Genomic DNA, 21,771 nt, shown 5'->3' with positions numbered 1-21,771 from the left:
TGCCAAAGGCATCTCTGGTTCCAGTGAACCCTCCCGTGGCTGTCCCAGCTCTCAGCCTGCTTGGCTGCCTGCACAGCTCCTCAGTGTTTCTGTGTTGACCTGTTATTCCTCATTGAACATCAAGATGATTTGGGTTTGCTCAAGTGCTTGGAGTGGCAGAAACAATCTCCCTCCAGACCCTGTTTCAGCCTCCCTCCAGGCTGTTTCTCATTCATTCTGCTCATTCCTAGAGGTGGATCTGATAATGTAGCTCCCCTCCAGCCTGTAATTTTTTTCTGCTCTGAAATCATCAGTTCCAGCTCCATTTTTCTGTGCTGCTCCATGTCATTACCAGGATGGTTTGGCAGCAGCTGGTGGGCCTGCTCTGCTCACTTTGCAGCTGGGCCTTTAGTAGGGCAGTCTCCTGGTGAAAAATCAGTCTGCTGATCTCTAATTCCCTCCGTTTGCTGGGGCTGTCTGTGTCTGCCTGGTTGGAATTCAGCTGCATGGACTCAGCAGAAAGCAGCGTGGGCGGATGAGCTGCCTGAGGGACTTGGAACTGAGACTGAGATTGGATATTGGGGAGAAATCCTTTCCTGGGAGGGTGGGCAGGCCCTGGCACAGGGTGCCCAAAGCAGCTGTGGCTGCCCCTGCATCCCTGGCAGTGCCCAAGGCCAGGTGGGACAGGGCTGAGAGCAGCTGGGACAGTGGGAGATGCCCCTGCCATGGCAGGGGATGGAACTAAGCAATCCCTGTGCCCTGTGCCAGGGTGTAACCACCCTCACAGGGAGGAATTTCTTCCCAATATCCAATCTAACCCTTCCCTCTATCACTTATAAAGCCATTCCCCCTTGTCCTATCACTGTGTGTCCTTGTGAAAAGTCCCTCTCCATTTTCCTTGTAGGCTCTGTTCAGATTTAGACAGAAAGGAGAGGATTTTCAGGGTTTTCCTCTCCCCCAGAGCAAGTGGAGGTTTCACATCCCCTGTGGTCACTGCAGGACATCACACTGTGTGTTGTGTGCATGGTTGCTCCTTTCTAAAGCTAGACAAGAAAAGAATCATTTTCACAAATGCTCGTAGAGGCATTAAAGCTGAGGAATATCCGTGGGTCCTTGTCCCAGAGCTGATCCCCATGAGGGAACATCCATCCCGTGGTGTTGCTGCCAGCACCTCGCAGGGAAGGGTGGGACCGAGCTGGGAAAGGCTCAGTTCTAAATTTAGAGCCACTACGCTGGGTGCTGTTTTGGAAAGTGTGGCTGAGCCATCATTCTGCTCTTCCCCTCCTCCAGTGCTGCCGCAGGGTGTCAGAGGATGAAGTGTGCATTCCCGTGTTTCGCTTCCTTGGGGTTTTTTTTGGTTCAAATCCAGTGGGTTTTTCTGGGGTAGGATGTGTCCTGATTTTAAGGTGAGGAGCAGGTCTGCTGCTGCTTGTGTGCTGCCATGGCGCTTAAGAAACGAAATGGGTTTTAAACTATTCTTTTCATACTTAATCTCAGTTTCTGTGTAATCTGAGCAAAAGAATAGGCTGTATTTATCAGCACAGGCCAGTGTTCCAGCAGGCAGAGGTGCTTTGTAACGTTGGGAGAGGCAAACTTAGGGAATTGGCACTTTGGGTGTACTCTCAGCAGCATTCGATTCTAAAAACTTCCTTCTAAAAATTCCCAGGGCTCTGTGGCTCCCCAAAGAGCAAACTGCTGAAATCTGGGTTTACACAGGGAAGGACTTGAACCCCTGAAGGTGTTTGGGAGAAGGCTGGGAGGGCAGAAGGCAGTGGATGCTGTTGCCTCTTTTGTGGGAACGTGGCTTTGCAGGGACATCCAAGGGTCCAGCAGGAATATGGATAACGTGTCTTGTTCTAAAGGCAGGGGTTTCACTTGCAGTTTGAAGCAACCAACTCCTCCTTTTCAGGGTATTTCTATTAGTTGATTTGAAACTCGTAATAACCCCGGGACTTTTCTGTATTTATTTCATTTTTAGGCAAGTGCATTAGGTAGCAGTTATGCCTGAATCAGGTCAGAGGGCCAGGAGGTGCAGTTTTTTTGAAGAACTCAATGATTTCTGCTCCTTCCCATCTTTGCAGCTGGGGCTGCCTCAGTACAAAGCCTCATTTACCACGTGCTGCTTCTGCTGTCGTGGCTGGTTTCAGCTCTGAAATGGGTTAATCTCAGCAGAAGACTTTCTGGTTTGATTTTGGAGGAAACATCTGGACATTGCTGTGGCTCCCCTGCCCCACATGCTTTGCCTGGTTCAAAATTCCTGCACAGAAGGAGGGGGGGAGATGGGCAAAGGGAATTATTTTGTGATTAATTTCTTAATTGCTAAGCATCCAGATGTGGCAAAGGCTTTGTGCAGCAACATTGGATTTGTCAGCACTTTCTGCTGATGCTTTGTTTCCACACCATGTCAGGGTTTTCTTCCTTTCTGAGAAACCTTAATGTTTATCCACAGGAATCAGTGTGCTTAGGGTATATTTTCATGATACTGTGGCTTTTAACATGGAGAGTGGAGCTGTGGATTTATCCATTCCTCACCATCTCTGTGTTCCTGTCTGCCCTGGAGTGCAGCAATAGGGATTGAGGGTGGTTTGATGACATTTGATGTTATTTCCTGGCTACTTTATTTGCTTGGTCCATCCATCAGATGCAGAAATCAGGGTTGCTTTGCAGCACACCATTGCAGGGAGCAGCTTGTGCAAGCTTGGCCCTGTTCCTCTCCACCTTGCAAACCCCAGCAGTGGCGGTTGTGAACTTGTCACTGAGGTTTAATTGTGGCCACATGGTATGAGCTGTGTTCAGGTGGGTTTGGGGACCGGTGCCAGAGACTTTTTTTGAAGACTTGAGTCAGTGGGTGCCAACAGATGTTGGAATATTGCTCTGCAGACACACGGCCCTGGCAGCACATCTGTAATTCCTCAGTAGTTATTAGCAGCGGTGAGATGGTGTCAGTCCTGCCATCCAGAACGCAGCTTTTGCTCTGTTTGTCAGTTCTCCAGGATTTCTGCGTGCTGTGTAATTGAAATCCCCCTGAGAACAGGTGTGTGTGTGTTGCAGGAGGCGGAGGGCAGAGTGGAGGTGGGCAGCAGACCGCGCCGCCATCGTCAGCCGCTGGAACTGGCTCCAGGCCCACGTGTCAGACCTGGAGTACCGCATCCGGCAGCAGACGGACATCTACAAACAGATCAGAGCCAACAAGGTGAGGGGTGGGGATGGGGTGGGGCAGGGTGGGATGGGGCCAGGATGGGGCAGGAATGGAGCAGGAATGGGGATGGAGCGGGATGGGATGGGATGGAGCAGGATGGGATGGGATGGAGCAGGATGGGATGGAGCAGGGTGGGATGGGGCCAGGATGGGGCAGGGATGGGATGGGATGGGATGGAGCAGGATGGGATGGGATGGGATGGAGCAGGGTGGGATGGAGCAGAATGGAGCAGGAATGAAGGAGGGTGGAGTGGGATGGGGCAGGAATGGAGGAGGATGGAGTGGAATGGGGCAGGATGGAGCAGAACATGGAGGAGGCTGGGGCAGGAATGGAGTGGGATGGGGCAGGAATGGAACAGGATGGGATGGAGCAGGATGGAGTGAGATGGAGCAGGATAGGGCAGGATGGGACAGGAATGGAGGAGGATGGGGCAGGATGTAACAGGACAGGGCAGGAATGGAGTAGGATTGGGCAGGATGGAAAAGGAATGGAGCAGGATGGGGCAGGAATGGAGCAGGATAGGGCAGGATGGAAAAGGAATGGAGCAGGATGGGGCAGAATGGAGCAGGATGGAACAGGACAGGGCAGGGATGCAGCAGGATAGGGCAGGATGGGATGGGGCAGGATGGAGCAGGATGGAACAGGACAGGGCAGGATGGAAAAGGAATGGAGCAGGATCGAGCAGGATGGGGCAGAATGGAGCAGGATGGAACAGGACAGGGCAGGGATGGAGCAGGATCGAGCAGGATGTAACAGGACAGGGCAGGAATGGAGCAGGATAGGGCAGGATGGGATGGGGTAGGAGGCCTTTGGGCGCTGTGCTTCTGCTTTGCCTCCTGATGCCTCCCTCTGACACCAGAGAGTGCAGATGTGAAGTCTGATGCTTTTCCCTCCTGCCTCTCTCCCAAAGCAGATTGCAAAGCTGTGACTAATTCTAATGCAATTTGGCATGGGCTGAGTGTAATTCCTGTCCCTGGTTCAGTATGATAACGTGAAGGGAGCAATACCTTGCTTTAGAGTCAGTCTTTGGTGCTGTTGCATGTGTGATGCTGTTCCCCATCACTCAAGCCTTTCTCTCTGATATTTTTTTAAAACCTTCCCATTCTTTCTTTTTGGGAGTAGCTGAGGATGGGGATAAAAACAGCTGAGATTTAGTGGAAAAGGGAGTGGCCTGTGGAGGAAGTTAGTTCAGATGCTATCTGAACAGGCTTAAAATTGAGTCTGTTCCTTAAAAAAAGATCATTTTTTGGTGCTGACCTTTCTCTGTGGAAGGTATTTTTTTTTTAGCATTGCTCTCAGATGGTGGGAGAATGGGGGAGAGCAGAGAAGGGATGAGGAAGGGATTGTTATGGAGACTTGTTCAGGCATGCACATCTAAATGTCAGGCCTTGGAGGAAGGAATGTCTGGCGTTTGTGGCAAGAAGGCTCCTGGTATTGCATCAACTGAGAGATGCTCAGCAATTCAGGCTGGCAAACGCCTTTCCCAAGATGTGTGCTGCTCTGGGGTGGTGGGGAGAGGCTTCCAGGGGGTAGAAAGCAGGGCAGGGAGGCTGGACTTTGATGGGAGACTGGACTTTGATGCAGCTGCGCAGAACAACAGGCTTAATTGAGTGAGTGAGGGCTCTAAATGAGTAGGTGGAAGAGCACGGCTTGTGAGCAGAATCCATTACTGAGATTAGGGCAGAAGGCTTCTGGGAAGTGGGCAAATGAATGATTCTTCAGAAAGAATCATCTTCCTTGTGTCTTAGAGCTGGCAGTGCAGCATGGTTTTAAGTACAAAATGCAAAATAGCTGAAGGTGTATATGGTAGAAGTTAAGAAATGAGAAAACTCAGGTAATGATGGGGAAGGTTCAGGGCTTTCACCAGGTGATGGCAGCTTGACAGGCTCATGAAATGGCCTGATAATGGTTACAAACATCCCCTGGGCTTTTATAAGGCTGCAGCTTCAAGGTCTGAAAGAAGGTTCTGGCCAACAGGCTCATCTCTGATTTGTTCAAACCAAAACTCACCTGTGATACCCCAATACATGAATTTAAGATAAAACATGTTGCTTAAGGTGCAGGGGCATTCAGAAATTGAGTGTTTTGGGTAGTGGCTGTTCTGCCTGAAGAAGAAAAATCCAGAGCCATGAGTATCACATACCCCATCTCTGATGGGGCTTGCTGGAGATTATTCTTGCAGCCAGCTGTTGTTATCTTGATGTCATTGAGCTCTGGGATGTTGTAAAACAGATTCTGTTTGCACCAGTGAAAAACTACAGACCATCTTAAAAGGGCTTGGAACAAGAATAGGAGACTAGAGAAACAGCTCTGTGTTTCAGTAACACAGGAGCTTGTTGGAATGGATTTGGCTTCAAATTGTACAAGGAAAATAGTTAAAGAATTTGGAAACACCTTGTTTTTTCTATCAATATAACTTAACTCCAGCTGATTGGGCCATAAGGAGGTTAAAATGTAGCTGCTGCAGGAATTCAGAGTTCTACAAGTTCTAAAGTTCAGAGAAATTTTATTACGTTCTTTTTTTAGTTTAATTACCTTTATATGTTAGAGTTTACATCCCAGTGTACCCGTCAAGGAAGAGACATTGCTGTGTCAGATCAAAGCAAGGGAAGGACGAGGCAGTCAAAAATAACCCTGTGTTTTGAGGGTAAACTGCTGCCTGGGAGTCTCAGCAGGAATTGTGCTCTCAGCACATTCACATCAGCTCAGTTGGTGAGAAGGGGAGGAAAACACCAAATCAGGGAGCGTGTGCTCAGAGCTGTTTGTAGAATACCCTGTTTGCAGGCACTTAAAAATAGCAGGGAAGCCTTGTGGCTGTGTCCTCTCTGTAGATAACGTGCCCAGGTTCCCTCCAGGCTCACTTTGCTGTGACACACTGTGCAGCCTCCAGAACTGATGATCTGCCTGTTCTTGATCTGAGCAGCCCCTTCACAGTTCCTTCTTTGACCAGATGCTGCTCGCTGCGGCTTGTCCTTGTCCTGGGCTCTGTTTGATAGGTTCCATCAACTCCCTGATCCCTTGCACATTTTGCCCTGCTTTGTTATAATATAGCCCAGAATATGCATAATTACAATGATTTTATTTCACTTTGTGCTGTTCTGAGAGCAAAGCAGTCCTTCCTTTAGGTTAAGCTTCAGTGAAACAGGAACAGAACAGCATCTGTTAAACCTGATAAAACAATGCTCAGCCACTGTGCTTTGTCCCACCAAGTTTATAGCAATTTCTTTCTTTCCTTATTGAATTTTTGTAAATATCTCTTTTTTTGGGGGGCAGGGGGAAGTCTGCTGAGAGTAACAAGGTGGTTCATTTTCATCAGCAGCTCAGAATTGTTTGTTTGGCTGTGGCAATTTCCCCTCTGCAGGGGAGGGCAGGATGGGGACAGGCTGTGAGCTGGCTCCAGCCCTCTCTGAGTTCAGCTGAGATGCCAGGGAAGGCCAGGCAGCAGGGATTGGCTTTGGCATCACATCTGGAAGCCGTGATGGGAAGGAATTCAGCATGGGGGCGTGGGGGGCAGTGGGGATGCAGTTTCCCCGTGGACACCAAAGGATCTGCAGTTCATTGCTGTTCCTCTCTTGCAGGGGCTGATAGTTCTTGGTGAGGCTTCGCCCCCTGACCCTGCAGTAGATGATTCCTCCCGTCCTGTTAGAGCTGAGGTCAGGCTGGAGCCTGGGGCTGAGCGCCTGGTAAGTGCCGGTGTGGGGCTGAGTGCTCCAGTCTGGGGAGGGAGAGCTCATCCCTCAAGCTCTGGGGCACAGGGATGCTCAAACCATGGCACTGGCCTCATGAGCAGCTCCTCTCTGTGACTCCAGGTGGGAATCACTGATCTTGGTCGGCAGCTCACCCCCTCCTGTGTTGTTTTGGGGTTAATAAACAATAGGATTTAAACACCTTTTAGAACAGAGTTCCTGGGGGTATCTTTGTAATATGCATTAGCGTTTTGTGAAGCTTTAAAATCCTAACTAATCCGTTCCCTCCAGCAAAAAAAGTACCTCAAACTGAGAGCAGCATGATTAGCAAAGGCTGCTAAAGATGTGGCTATTTAATATCTGCCTGACCATCTGAGCATTCCCCCTTGGAAAGGGCACTAATGATTGCAGTGAGATGCACTGGAAACTATGCAGAGTGCCAGGTATTTATTATTTAATACAGAAATGTAGGGCACAGACTGAAGGCTTGATCATACTGTTCATCCTGCCTGTGATTGCTTTGGATCCTGGGGGATGCAGCAATGCATTAAAATGGAGGGTTTGCCACTTGTGGTCCCTGAAACTTGTGCAGGTTCTACTTGGCACTTTGTTGTGGCCACTCCTGCAGCCCTGTGTGCCTTCTTAGGAAGGAAAGGGTGTTTATTCCCCTTGCACAGGGACTCCCACATCACTGCACCCTCCCAGCTTGTCTGTGACGCTGCTGGAAGTGTCACCCCTGGAACCGCCGCCTCCGGCACCCAGCCCCTGGCTTTGTGCTTAATTAGGGCTGCTCATTAGGGCAGGCTGTTGACTCAGAGCCCTGATCTGCTCCAGCCAGAGATTACCCAGAGACTGAGGGCTCTTACTGGAAAGGGATCCTCCTGGGCCTTTCCTGGAGAGCTGCTTATCATTTTGGCACCCTCCAGGCCTTTCCCCCCAAACTGGCAGGGTTGGAGACACATGTGCAGCGTGGGGCAGAGGGAGGAATCCATCCTGTCTCATGCCCAGCTCCCCTGGATCTCCTCCTCCCGCGAGTGCCTCGGATCCGTGTCCTTGGGCATCGCCTTCCTACGTGGGATGGGGCTGATAATCCCCAGAGGAACTAATCCTATCACCAGTGGAGGGAAGGGCTTTGCTAATAAGGCCTGGGAATATCTTCTGGGAAATGGAAGCTCAGTGGGTGAATAAATAGTTTTGTCTGAAGATGGAAATGACATGAAGCCCTGAAGACATTACTTGGCTGTTGATTTTGGTTCCTTGGATTGCTTGTCTAGTGAGGGGCTGTGCTTGATATTGCCCCCTAATTAAATATTTCCAGTAATAGGTGAAGGTCTGAACCTGCCTGCTTTTGTTAGGGTTTTTTGGGAATACAGGGGGCATTCCTGGTGTTGGCTCATGACCTGTCTGCACACAGCTGCTTTGCTGCCCTGATGTACAACAGCAGATGTGCTACAATGGCATCTTCACACCCTCCAAAGGGATCCAAAGGACCTGGACTTGCAGACCCAAAGCTCATAGAGGAGCTCAGTCAGGAGCAGGGTGTGACCCTGGTGGCTGTGGATGCTGCTCTGGATCCCAGGCAGCCCTGGAGGACAGCACAGCCCTGAGAGGTGCACCAGGAGCTGGCCAAGAGTGAGAGTGCAGGAGGTGTTGGCTCTGCTCGTGTGCTGGGTACACCCATCCCAGGGAGATAAAGGGAGCCTGGGCTGCTCCTGATAAATACACATTGGATTGATCTTTCCAGCTTCTCCACAGGAAGCTGAGTCCCCCTGTTCCTATCTTGAACCACCAAGACAGAGCAAACTCTTGGGGAAGAAGTTCCTCCTTTAAGACCCTTTCTGTAGAAGAAAATGAAGGATTTCAAAAGAGCTTATGAGTCATGAGTACCCGCCCTGCTGCACCAGGGGTGCCTCCAGCGGGTGTCACGTGGAGGCTCAGCCCTGCCAGGCCTCTGGAAAGCAGAGGGAAAGTGCTCAGCTCCTGCATGACTTCACCTGGCTGGGCTGCCGGGTTTACCTGATGTCTCAGGTGTGAGCTGATCTCGCTCCTCCGTCTCTCTGCGTGGCAGAGTTGGTCTCATCCTGTCTTTGCTCCCCCGTAGGAGAAACATCTCTTTTAGCAGAAGTGTAAAAACCCTTGCAAAGTTCCTCAAGCAGGCCCAGGCACAAGTTGTGTGAGTTGTTAAAAATGGCCCTTCCCTGGGTGACTCAGGTGTCTGCTCCTCTGGAAACCGTTCATCCAGCAGTGCCATGGCCTGGCTTTGTTGTTTATTGAGTTGGGGGGTGTTTGCTGGGGAGATTTAATCACCACAGTCCAGATGGGTTTGGGATGGAGTCAGGGCCAAGCAGGGGGCTTGGCTGACCATCTGTGTGGTGTCAGAGCTCTGTTTTGCCTTTTTTCTTGGTGCTTGAACCACTTCAGCACTGTGTGTGCTCAAAGGGGGAACCCCAGCGCGGGACAGGGCAGGGAGTGTAGGAAGTACCACACAGAGGAAGAAATGAAGTTTAACCCCAGGGAGGAGCGTGTCTGACACCAGAAACAGGGGGCTGCATGGGAGGGGCTGAAGGTGATGAATGCCAGAGGTTTGGACACACTGGTGGGCTGCAGGGTGGAGAGCAGGAATGTCACTGGTGTGAGGTACAAGGCCACTGTGTCCTTGGAGGCTTGGTGACAATCCTGCTGCTCCCTGCAGAGCCAGGGGGCTTGTGTTTCAGACCTCAGGCAGAAGGGATTGGGGAGCACAGTGTTTTTAACTCAATTTTTACTCACTTTGCTCTACCAAAAAGGTGTTTCCAGCTTTGTGTTTATGCAGCACTTTCAGAGTTACAGGCTCGCCCTGCTCCCATCCCAGCCCCACAGCCTGGGTTCACACTCATTTAAAACACTCCCTAAAATGCTGTTTGGACTCTGTTTGCACAGGTAGTAAGTTAAAATGCAAATTCAGTTTTGCAAGTCAGTTCCCCTCTCCCTCCCTCCCTGTTTTCCCCCAAAGTGCTTCGGCAGGAGCTTTCAGCCACATGGCTCAGAGCAGAAACCAAACTGCAGGAGAGACTGCAGAGCTTTACAGGTGGTGATGAACTTGTTTGCACCATGGAGACAAAATGCTAAAATCTCCTTAAAGCCCTCAGCCTTTCATGCTCCTGGTTGCCTGAGGGGAATTAAAGTCCTTTGGATCTTGCAATGAAAGAGCTGCCATGTATCCATCCTCTTGCTGTCCCTAAGATCTCCTTGTGTCCCTGCTCTCCTGTTCATACAGTGACTTCTGAACCCTGCTTTGAAGTCCTGTGTGGAAATCCATGGCTACAGTGCAGAATCCTCAACCAGAACCCAGTTACACTAATTGGTGGCTATTTAAGAAGCTTTTATTTATTTCTGTTTTTCTCACCCTTCCTTAGAGTGTGTCTGGATCCCAGCCCCTAGAAAGCTTGGGAATTTCTGCTGCAAATACTCCTGAATCCCATCCCACCAAGCCCTGTGGAGCACCAAGACCTGTCAATGGAGTTATTAACACGTAAGCTCTTGGATATTCTGGAAGAGTTTGCTTTTATGATCTTTGCAATGTCCCGTTGGAAGCCAGGCTGTAACTGGGTTGGTAATGGTACAGATGGGGTCTTTTTTCAAAAAAGTACAGTAGTAGATCATGCCTGGAAACATTTTGGAGGAGATTGCTTGCTTGAGGTTTTCTGCTGCATTGTTTTGCTGAAAATGGAATTAAACTGAGCTGTGTTTACATGAACAAGCCCTGCAGGCAGCTGTGCACTGAGCATGGGCAAAACTTGTTTCTTTATGAGTAGTTTTAATACATCTGCAAATTGTGTGATTCAAAGGTACTAATGCCCTGCTTGCAGAATTATCTGTAACCACTGACCCACTTTATTGGAGTTATGGAGGAATCCCGTTGATTTGGGGGGTAAAACTTCCTAAATTCTTCATTTCTCCAGGCTGCTTTTGTTGACAAAGTCTTGAAGTGGGTAAATGAAAACAAGTGAAAGACATTCCTTGATGCTACAGGGTTGAACCACTTGAAAACCCTTGAAAAACGTTGCACTTGTTCAGTGCCTTGAGGAGGCAGGGAAAAAGAGAGGGGAAAAGGGAAGGAGGAGGGAGGGAGGGAGGGATGGATCCTGCACGGATGTAATGCGAGCAGATCAAGGAGCCCGTGGCTGCAGCTGGAGCACTGCAGGCTGTAACAGAGCCCTTTGTATCCCTGTAGCCTTTGAACTGCACAGCCTTGGACCACAGGGCTTTAATGTTTTGCATTTTTAGAAATGAAACACTTGCAGAAGAGACATGAAAAGGTTCTGTAGATGAGGTGCTGCTGCGCTGGGATCTGCTCGGGGCACGGGGCATTGATGCCAGGGCTGCTGCAGCCTTTGTGCCTCGCAGAGGTTGATGTTAACTCTGCACCTTTCTGGGGTCACTACTGGGAGCTGGCACAGGTAGAGATCTCAAATATCCATCAGAACCAAGTTTACGTCAGGGTTAAATATTTTTTCTATAAAATTATATGTTCTCTGGCATTTAGACTCAGAAAACCTCTTGTCTAAAGATTCCCTAAATTCTCTTTCTGGAGGAAGCTGTATTCTAGGGTTAAAGCTGTTCTGGTCTAGAGTGGCTTTCAGTGCTGGTTTTTTTTGTTCAGAGCTTCCAAAGGTATTTGGTCAAAGGTTCAGTCGTGGGAGAGTGGAAGGTGACAGAAGTAAAAGCAAAAAACGGAGTTGCTTTAATAAAACCTGCTGTGCCATGAACTGCAGAGCTCTAAACTCAGCTTGGAGCGTTCGCTCGGGTGCAGACCACGAACCTGCTGTGTGAATAACTGGGGTTTTCCTGTTCTCCTCTCCTGTGGGGCAGTCTGCAGCCTGGCCTGGCAGAACACGCTCAGGGAGATGGCCAGGAGGCCGAGGAGCTGCTCCACAAGAGGCAGCGCCTGTCGCTGGTCCCCGCGGACGGGACGTGCGTGGCCGCTCGCACCCGCCCCGTCCTCAGCTGCAAGAAGCGGCGCCTCGTCCGACCCAGCACCATCATGCCCCTTTCCAAAAAGGTCAGTCGGGTCTTTTCTGCTCTTATTTGTCTTGTAAAGATGGAGAAAGCAACAGGAACGCAGAGCAGGACAGCAGGGCTGTAAAGGCTGTTGGAAAAACAAAGGAGAAGGTGGTAACGGGTTGGAAGATTTTTCTTTGCTGTCACTGGGGAGGGAAGATGCTGATCTTGTGTTTTCTTAAGCCAACCAACCTGAGGTGAACTCAAGGCCAGGTAGGTCAGTGTGGCACAGTCTGAGCAGGAGAAAGAAGCCCTGAGAAGTCAAGTATCAGGAAACCTTAACTCTGAGACAGGAATTAGCAAAGCCCCAGGAACTCATTGCTGCTGCTCAAGGGAAAACCACATTCATCCCAGGCATACGTGGGATGAATGCCCTGTCTCTTCCTGTTTTGTTTCCTTTATTACTATTTTTTATACTCCTCTCCCTAATGCAGAATTCATTCAATGGAAATGCAGTTTATTGCCTGCATGAAGAAGGGCCATGTTTAATTCTTTTTATTTTCTCTTAGGAATACCATAAACTGTCAGTTGGAGGGAAAATAGTGAGAAATGAAGGAAATAAGGATCTTTATTTGTGCATGCAGAACCATAATGGCAAAAATCCACTTACCTTTGAGACAAAGTGTTTCAAGTCTAACTTTCCCACAAGGGCTGGGGGGTTTTCACTCTGCGGATGTTTTAAAGAGAAGCTCCAAAAGCAGCATTTTTCTGAGCAAAATAGATTCTTCCTCAGCTGAGTCAGCTTTAACTGATCACTTATCTGCAGTTTTATCTGGGGTATTTCTGGGAGAACTCTGCAGTGATTACTTGCAAGATCTTCAGTGATTTGGAAGTTGCTGAACATTCTCGTGGTGGATGCTGCCTTGTGCACTCAGTGCTTGAAGAATTGGCTGTAAATTCTGTGTTAGATCTTTGTTGTTGTCATCATCAAATACATTTGGTAATCAGGGATGGTTCAGAAGAGCAGTTCCAGGGATGAAAGCAGCAGAGAGCAGGGGATTTCTGAGCCCTCCTCCAGTCATTCCAGAGACAGCTGAGTCATGGCCAAGTCGTGCTCCAGAAATACCATGTCCAGTTGCCTCCACTCCCCTGCCCAGCAGAAAGTGGCTGTGGATTGAACTTTGCCACCTGCATTGTGGAGGTTTTGATCTTGTAATGTTTTTATTGTTTTCCTCACAATTCAGTGCACAAATTTATGGGATTTTGTGCCCAGAGTTGGGGTCAGTCCTTCAGCTCACACCGGGGCAGAGTGGCAGGATTGCCTCTCTCCTTGCACAGCCATCCTGGTTAGAAAGCCCTGTGGGCTTAAACTTTATTATTTTTTATTGATTAATTAGTTCCCAGCAGTGGTATAGCCTGCTGATTCGTGCTCATTTTTGGATCCATCACAACCTCCACATCCTCTGGGCAGAACTTTCAGTGGCAGCAGCATAACTGCTCAGTTACCCCTTCCTCCTCTTCTCTGCATTTGCTTCTTGCATTTGCCCTCAGTGAATTACATTTGATTTATTTCAGATAATTTCTAGTAACTTGTAACCAGGAGTGGGTTTCCAGCTCTTTGCTTCAAGCAGCCCTTCCCAGTGTAGTGGTATTTGCTGTGGATATTCTCTCCCATCCTTCAAGTCATTCATGGAAATTATTTGAATAATTCTGACTCAGAACAGGCTTCTGCAGGATCCAGTTTGATCCATTCTTCCATTTTGGTGGAGAATCAGGGGTTGTTTTCTCTGCATGGAGTTTATATCCAGTTGTGTGTCTGCTTGCAGTGGTTTCACACAAATTAAGTCTTTATCAAGTCTATAAATCTGTGAATTGTGACTCTGTCCTGGATTAAGGAACAAGGTTGAGAACCACCTTTGTCACTCTGTAGATGTCCCTGCAAGTGTCAGCTCTTGGCATATAATGATGGCTCTGACCCACTGGAACTAAAAATGGCTTCTTTGCCCCTTCTCTGACAGCAGAATTGTGCTGCCTCATGGTTTTTATAAATGAGGTTTCAACCTAGATAAAATTAAACACTTTTAGTCAAATTTAGCAGCTGTTAAACTGTCTGTGCTGGTAAGTCGTAGTTTTCAGTTGTGTTTATGCAAAGTGAAAGCATCCTCTCGTGAGGCCAGACTAAATTAACACATTCTGTACAAGGTAGAAAAAAAAGGGTGTGTGTGTATATATATATATTTTTTTAAAAATTATTTATATATATAATAATTACCTATATTAATTATATTATCTATATATATATAAATTCTGTACAAGAGGAAGAAAAAGGGGGGTGTGTATGTGTGCATATATATATAGAAATTATATATATAAATTACATATTATATATATAATTAATTATATGTATACTTAATATCGAATACACTATATAATTAATATTGAATATACTATATACTATATATTGAATGTGCTATATATACTATATACTATTGAATACAATTAATATTGAATATACTATATAATTAGTATTGAATATATATAATTAATAGTGAATATACTATATAATTAATATTGAATATATAATATTAATATTGAGTATACTATATAATTAATATTGAATATATATAATTAATATTGAGTATACTATATAATTAATATTGAATATATATTATTAATATTGAATATACTATATATTATGCATAATAAGTATAATTTTAAACAATATTTTTAAAATGTCACATAACAGCAATTTAATATTATAAATAATTTTGACAATGTTTTAAAGTGTCGCATAGCAGCTATTTAATAATAAATTCTCGCCATTTATCTAGATAAATTTTCTAGATTTATTTCTAGATTTATTTATCTAAATAAATCTAGAAATAAAATGAATTTATTATATATTTATCGATAATCAAAGGTAGCTATAATCTATAAAATGCAGGTTTATTTTAGCTATTTAGTATGTATATACAGTATGTATTTATACGTACATGCAGAAGGAACATTAAAACCATAGTGAGCTGTCCCAGGGACCGTGTGCTGTCCCTGGGCTGGCTGTGACGTGTCCCTGTGTCCCCTCAGGCCCAGCGTGGCAGCCTGGCGCGCTGCAGCTGCGACGTGAACCCCTCGTGTGCCCTGTGTGGGAGCCGCAGCCCCGGCACGCTGGAGATCCAGTACGATGCCCCCCTGCTGGAGCGCCTCTCGCAGCTGGACTCCTGCATCCATCCTGTCCTGTCGTTCCCAGATGGTGAGCACGGCTCCTGCTGCCTCTGGGGAGGTGCAGATCTGCTGGGGCGCAGCCACGCCTGTTCATCTGCAGCTGGATTGGAGATGGGAGCCTTGACTAGATCAGGGGGGTCACACCCGGGCTCTGCTGAGTTTTGGGAATCTCAACCTGCAGCCTCACTTACAGCAGTGAAACCAAGGCCTGGGAGTGCTTCCTGGGACCTGCCTCTGGGGCTCTAAACCACTTGGGAAATATTTGCTTCCATGAATTTGTCCGTGTCTATAGAGTGATTTGTGGATTGGTTCGTCGCAGGAAATCCTTTTGAGCTCGTGAGGAATTGAAAATGGTCTTCCATGGTTCAGTGGGCACAGCAAGAAGGGATGTTCCTGTTAGGACACTCAGTTTGCTGTGTTACAGCTTCAGGGTTAATCAGCATTAAGAGAGGAATAATTAACCAGCCCTGACCGTGGGCTATTCACAAATTCCATGTGTAGGGACTTTTCCCAAGGGAAGAGTAGTTTCCAGAGTCTTCTTCAACTGGTGCTTTTATCAGGAGAGCTGGGAAATGATTGGATCACATGGTTCCTTGCCTTGGTGGGAGTTCATGGCTGCTTGGGGTGGGAAATTGTGGCTGCCCCATCCTTGGAAGTGCCCAAGGCCAGGCTGGGACAGTGGAAAGTGTCCCTGCCCCAGCCATTCTGGGATTCTCATGCTGGCAGGAAGGTGTGTGGCCTGGCTTCCCATGGAGGTGTCAAATGGTTGGTCTGGGATAAGTCACTGAGCTAATGTGTGTGCTTGGGTTTAAATTTCAGCTTTTCACAAACTTTTTGTGACAGTGGGAAATGCAGGGAGTGTCTGGGAGCAATTAGTGTGGCCTCTTTCATTAGCACTATATTTAAACCAGACTAAAATAGTAAATCGGGGCTATTTTTAGCTGGATCCCTCCCCTCCCAAAGACACAGCTCTGATCAGGAGTGCTCAAGGAGCTTAATGAACTCCTGAAGCAGGAATTTATTTTCTGATTTCACAGCACTTGTGATCCTCTGTAGTGCTAAATCAAATATCCTGGGAAATGGGGAGACAACCTGTTGGGTGCTATTGCAGCAGAGACACCAGGCAAATTATCCCATATTCTTCCCATTTTTAGAGCTCCCTGCAGCTGCCTCACAGGTAGAAGATCACTTCTGCCTGCATGACATTAAAAAACTTTGGATTTAAAACTCATTGGTGTAAAGCTTAAACACCTGTGCAGGAATACCCATTTTCTGGTACTGCTGACCTTTATTTATTCACTAATGCTTCAAGCAGTTGGCTAGGGTTGATTTTTGGGATGGGGGTGATTCCTGTCCTAGAGAAGAGCCAGGTAACGTGTTCAGGTGGGGAAATGGCAGTGCCTGGTGCTGTTGGTGTGCACTGAGGTGTCTCTGTGCACCTGTGGGGTGAACCCAGGGTGCTGCAGTGTGTGCAGGGCTCGCTGAGGGTTCCTGCTGCCCAGGGCACAGCTGTGAGCATGTGCTGACTTTCACTTTGAGCCGGCTCTGGGTGCCAGCCGGGATCTCCAGAGCAGTTTGCCAAGGGCAAAACTGCCAGGCACTGCAGGAGGAAAAGATCATTTATTCGCTTATTCCCCTGGCAAGCAGGACCCAGCCAGCGAGGCCTTGAACCCCTGTGCTTGTGCTCCCCCAGAGCTTTGTCCCCTTCCTTTCAGGGTGTGTGGGGTTTTTTGTTGGCTTTTTTTTTTTTTCTGGTTTGATTTCTCGCTGGGAATTTTTGGATGATGTAATAACCTTGGAGGGAGGATGAGCGCTGGGCTCACTGTGGTTGCCATCTGCTGGTCCCTGGGAGCCCTGCACTGCTTCCCGAGGAGCAGGGGGAGGAGGGATGCTGGCACTGCTGCCAAACCAGCAGAGAACTCCCTTCCTGCTGGCAGCGTTTTGTCCTGGCCTGCTCCCCCTCCCTTCAACCTGTCCCCTCCTTCCACAGATGGTGTGGGATGGGAGCTGGGAGGAGAAAGCAAAAGATGAGCAGAGAGCAGAGGCCATTTTCCCCAAGTCTGGCCATTGCAGCGGATGGCAGCCTCCAAAGGACTGGCCTGGCCCCTCTCTGGTTTTTGGGACATGTCCCCACAGGCCAGCAGTGATGGCCAGAGAACTGCCATCACCCTGTGACTGCCCTTCCTTAGCAAGGGGCTGGGTGGCAGCTTTAACCACCAGGGTACTTGGGATGGAGCTGTCCTGGCTTTTTCCAGGGAGCCAAGTCCCCCCCAGCTCCAGCCCATGCTCTGCCAGCTCCATCCTCTTTGCCTGCCTGGATCTGCTGGGGCTTTCCAGTCCCTGAAATTGGGAGAGAAATACTGGACAAGGGTTCAGCTACCAGCCAGGGGTTCCTCCTGCTCTTGGGGCCTCTCAGGTGTGGTCACACACAACTTCTCATGGCTGAGGTGCCACATCAGGCACATTTACATGCTGCAGTGCCTGGCTGGCTTCTGGCTTGACTTGAAATTGAGGATTTAGGCTGAATTTCTCTCTTCCAGCCCAGATTTGGTGCTGGGATACCTCCGATTCTTTGAGGTCAAATCTGAGGTAGCACCACATGAGATACCTACAGAAGTGAAGACACAGGAGTTTTCTGACTTAGAAAACTTTGCCAGGATATGCTTGGCCTGTGAATCCTGTAGGAATTTCACAAAGACCTGCAGATTAGAAATGTTGGGACCTATTGCAGGTCCTTCCTGAACGTGGGGAGAGTGTGAGGAGGCCTGGGTCTGACAATCTGTGCTTGCATGTTCATCAGGGGCTGTTCTTACTGGGAGGCTGATGGGACCACAGCTCTTTGTTGCACGGTTAATTTCAATTAATGCTCTGTCCCCCTGCAGATGTGCCGACGAGCCTGCACTTCCAGAGCATGTTGAAATCCCAGTGGCAGAACAAGCCCTACGAGAAAACTAAAGCTCCCAAGAAGCTGTCGCTGAAGCACAGAGCCCCCGTGCCCCCCAGCCTGGCTGACCCCGCGCGCAAGGACCGCCACAAGCTGGTCAACTCCTTCTTCACCGCGGCCAGTAAGTGCTGCCCCTGCCCCACGAGGAGGAGGAGGAGGAGGATGCCCTTCAGTCCCGCTCCCAGGGGTGAGGCAGGGCTATGGCAGGGCTGCAGGTGAGCTGTGTGCAGGTGCAGCTCAGCTTTGTAGGGACCTCCCCGTGCTCGGTGTCAGCCATGCCCACAGCAGTGCCACAGGTCTGAGCACACCTCCCCACAGCACCCCCGTGGTGTGGGCAAACTCTGCCCGAGTCTCCTGTGCCAGCAGAAAGAGAGGTGAAAGCAGGCATTTCATAGCTCTTTCTCTGTTCCCCTCCTCAGAGCGCTCCCATCAAAAAGCCCAAGCAGACAAGGCACACAGGCCGCCTTTAGACGATTTTTCGGCCGTGTCCAAGGCCGAGAGAGCGCCAGAGCGCTCTGCCCAGCCTCCTGCCTTTGACAAAAAGCGATTGCGAGACTGCTCATCTGAGAGGAGTGAAGGTAGGCCCCCAGGGGCAGGTGTCTCGGGGGGAGCTTGGGCTTTGCTGCATCCCCAGCCTCTCTGCCCCACAGAAGGGGGCACGCACTGCTTCGGGCCGAGCCGCCACCACAGCAACGCCTCGTGTGCTCTAACCTGCTTCTTCCCCAGGGCAGCCCCTCAGAAGGTGCTTCTCTTTCCTGCAAAGTGCTCCTCAGTGCACATGGTCCTTTCCACCGCCACCCCTGGCGTGGGCTGGGTTGTTTTGCTAATGTTGTTGTTCGTTTTCTCCCCCTCCCTGTGCAGTGTTGAAGCACCACACGGACGTCGGCGGCCCGAGCTACGTGTCAGCAGCTGTGACCCCCACCCCTCACAGCCCCATAGCTCGGCAGCTCTCCACCTCCTCCGAGGGCTCTGCTCCCGCCAGCTCTGCTTCCCAGGGCACCTCTGGCACTGCTGTGAGTATCTGCTGCCTTCCCAGGGCTTCTGGGCTCAGTTGCTACACAGATTCTGGGCTGGGAGTGCTCATTGTTCCTCTTGCCGTGCTGGACCCTTTGGTTCAGCTGCTGCTGGGGTTGCTGGGTGGGTGTTGGGTGTGTTGGGTGTGTTGGCTGTGCTGCAATTCCAGGTTCACCATCAGCTCAGCAGCTGCTGGTGAATGTTCCCCTCGGTGTCACCAGGCTGTGAACGGGATTGGGGTCACAGGGCCAGGGCACAGCAGTGGTGGTGGGGATCTTCCACCTGTGCACCATCTCCAGCAGTCTCTGAACTCTGACCATCTTCTGAGACACACTCAGACTGCCACAGTGCTTGAGGGTGACACAGTGTGGGACCTTCATGAGCTCTGTGAATGAGCAGAAACTTCCTCCCACGTCAGCAGAAGCCCTTCAATGAAAGACTGAATTCTGCTGAGCTCACAGGTGTCCCAGTAAGAATTTGGCTTCTGTTTGGCCCCCCCATTTGGTAGTTGGGCCAAAGCCTGAGCTGGATATGACCCAGGGAGAGCAGAGCAGGACTCATTGAGCCCCCTGCTCCAGGCTTGTTGCCATGGGCGCATCTGGGTCCCCACTGGGTTCCTTCACTGCAGAATTCAATTGTTCCATCACCAGCTGTGACATCAGGGTGTCAGAAGAACCCGGTGGTGCTTCAGCTTGAGTGTGCTTGGTGTTTTGGAGGAGAGGACAGCCCATCTCAGCAGCCCTGACACCTCAAGGAGGCCTTTCCTTGGCTCTGCACACCCACCCTGGTTTTCTCTTGCTGCTTTTCCTGCTGTGCTTTCACAAGCTCATTCAGAAATGCCAGATGAAGAGGTTTCCCTCCCTCAGCAAGAGGATTCCAGGCCCTGGGCTCCACACTCTGGCCTCAGGGGTGGAGCTCCTGTGTTCAAGCGTCCCAGGCAGCTGCGGGTCTGTGGGGGCTCCCCAACCACAGGGTCAATCCTTGCTCTGGGCAGCCACACCTTGGGATTTGGGTTTCCTTGCCGTAGATTTTGGGCTGGGAGGAGGACTTGGAGCAAGCAGTAGGAGATCTCTAGTCTGCTGCAAATTGATGTTGGCTCTGCAGTGTCCGTAGGTCAGACGAGGTCACTCTGTCCTCTTCCCATCAATGACTTCCTGTGATGACTTTCCCACGTGCCAGACCCCACATCCCTTTCTCACACGGTTCTCCCTGTTGCAGCAGCCGAGGAGGAGGAGGGGTGAGAGCTCCTTTGACATAAACAACATCGTCATCCCCATGTCCGTGGCTGCCACCACCCGCGTGGAGAAGCTGCAGTACAAGGAGATCCTCACCCCCAGGTACTGCCCCAGAGGGAAAGCACAGTGCTTTGCTTCTTCTTGGGAATAGGGGAAAGGTTGGAAAACTGATCATGCCATTGCTGGAGACTGGCTAAGTTAGGGAGTGTTTTCTCTGAGGGGCCCTTGGCCATAAAAGCCAACTGCTCTGCTCAGTTTAAAGTCAGTCCTGGTTGTCTCCTTGTCTTGCTGCTAAGTCAAAGGTCCCAGTGGTTTCCCTGCTCTGGGTGCCTGGGCTGGGTTAACCTTGCAGTTCTGCCTTTCCCCAACTTCCCTCTGTCTTCCTCCTGCTCAGCTGTGCTCTTCCCTGGCCCATTTCAGCCGGGCAGGAGGGAGCCTGTGGGAGGAAGAGAAGAAAATGCAGCAGCCTCTGCTCTGCTTCCTCTGCCCCTGGGGAGCTCCAGCTGTGCTACCAGACCACCGAGGAGGTCTGGTGCTTCAAACTGAGCCTAAGTGTGTTGCTCCTGATGGCAGGGTGGAATTTTCCCTTTCCCAGAAGCCAGTGTTGGGAGGGGAGGGGGATGTGCAGCTGGTTCTAGGTGTGCCCTGAGTGATGCCCATGGTTGTGTTGCAGCTGGCGTGAAGTTGATATCAGCGCTCTGAAAACCAACCCTGAGGAGGACAACGAGGAGGTAAGAAGGATTTTATTTCCCAGTTAATGTGGGATGAGGCTGGTGGTAAATGAGCAGTGTCTGTGGAGGGAACAGAGGCAGGGACCTCAGCAGGGAACCAACAGCTGGGGTTGGTTTTCCAGGGCTGCCAGAGGTCCAGGAGTGTTTGGACAAGCTCTGGGACACAGGGTGGGATTGTTGGGGTATCTGTGCAGGGCCAGGAGCTGCACTGGATGATGCCCGTGGGTCCCTCCCAACTCAGGACATTCTACAACTCAATGACAAACATTTAAATTCTCACTTTAACTAGTGTTGGCAAAACTGTCCAGAGATGGTTGTTTTACAGAAGAAAGCTCTGACCAAGCCCTCTGCCCTTCCCTTTCCAGGTTGAGGACTTGTCAGATTCAGCGTTTGCTGCTCGGCACGGGAAGTGTGAGGAGATGGAGCGGGCGCGGTGGCTCTGGAGCACGAGTGTCCCCCCTCAGCGCCGGGGCAGCAGGTACAGCCCTGCCCTCCTGCCCTCAGGGCCACATGCCCAGCACTGGGTGCTCACTGGGATTCATACAAATGGTTGAAAGCTGCTGCTGGTGCTGAGAAGTTTGGTGTCACCCAGCTTGAGGAGCCCGTGTGGGAGGGGGCACAGCCTTGCTTAGGTGGGGGTGAAGCCACAGCCCAGTTTGGCTGCAGACAGCTGCACCAAGTGCTTCCTCAAGCATTTCTGCTGCTCCAGAAGTGTGGGAGATGCTGTGCCAGCCCAGAGTCCAGGGAAAGGCACAGGGCTTGCAATGGCATCGTTCTGCAG

At 49.9% G+C, this 21,771-nt stretch overlaps 1 protein-coding gene across 5 annotated transcripts in view; it reads left to right on the top strand.

Annotated features, from left to right (window-relative positions):
- The window catches only part of KANSL1 (KAT8 regulatory NSL complex subunit 1), a 74,471-nt gene that overhangs the window by 49,907 nt on the left and 2,793 nt on the right, over positions 1-21,771 (top strand). For 3 of the 5 annotated variants that reach the window (XM_054281588.1, XM_054281586.1, XM_054281589.1), the window contains 11 exons: positions 3,031-3,172; positions 6,757-6,861; positions 10,260-10,375; positions 11,716-11,905; positions 14,929-15,094; positions 17,949-18,131; positions 18,430-18,588; positions 18,872-19,023; positions 20,243-20,361; positions 20,933-20,990; positions 21,356-21,468. In XM_054281588.1, coding sequence (XP_054137563.1) covers positions 3,031-3,172; positions 6,757-6,861; positions 10,260-10,375; positions 11,716-11,905; positions 14,929-15,094; positions 17,949-18,131; positions 18,430-18,588; positions 18,872-19,023; positions 20,243-20,361; positions 20,933-20,990; positions 21,356-21,468 — 1,503 coding nt within the window. The remainder of the gene's footprint in view (positions 1-3,030; positions 3,173-6,756; positions 6,862-10,259; positions 10,376-11,715; positions 11,906-14,928; positions 15,095-17,948; positions 18,132-18,429; positions 18,589-18,871; positions 19,024-20,242; positions 20,362-20,932; positions 20,991-21,355; positions 21,469-21,771) is intronic. The other 2 variants (XM_054281590.1, XM_054281591.1) reach the window with 2 other exon arrangements.

The sequence above is a fragment of the Melozone crissalis genome, unplaced genomic scaffold (genome assembly GCF_028551555.1).
Source record: "Melozone crissalis strain CALT ecotype California unplaced genomic scaffold, PUWL_Pcris_2 ptg000032l_1, whole genome shotgun sequence".
NCBI classification, from domain to species: Eukaryota; Metazoa; Chordata; class Aves; order Passeriformes; family Passerellidae; genus Melozone; species Melozone crissalis.
The sequence above is the reverse complement of the archived record's forward strand: the minus strand, read 5'-3'. Positions and strand labels throughout refer to the sequence as shown.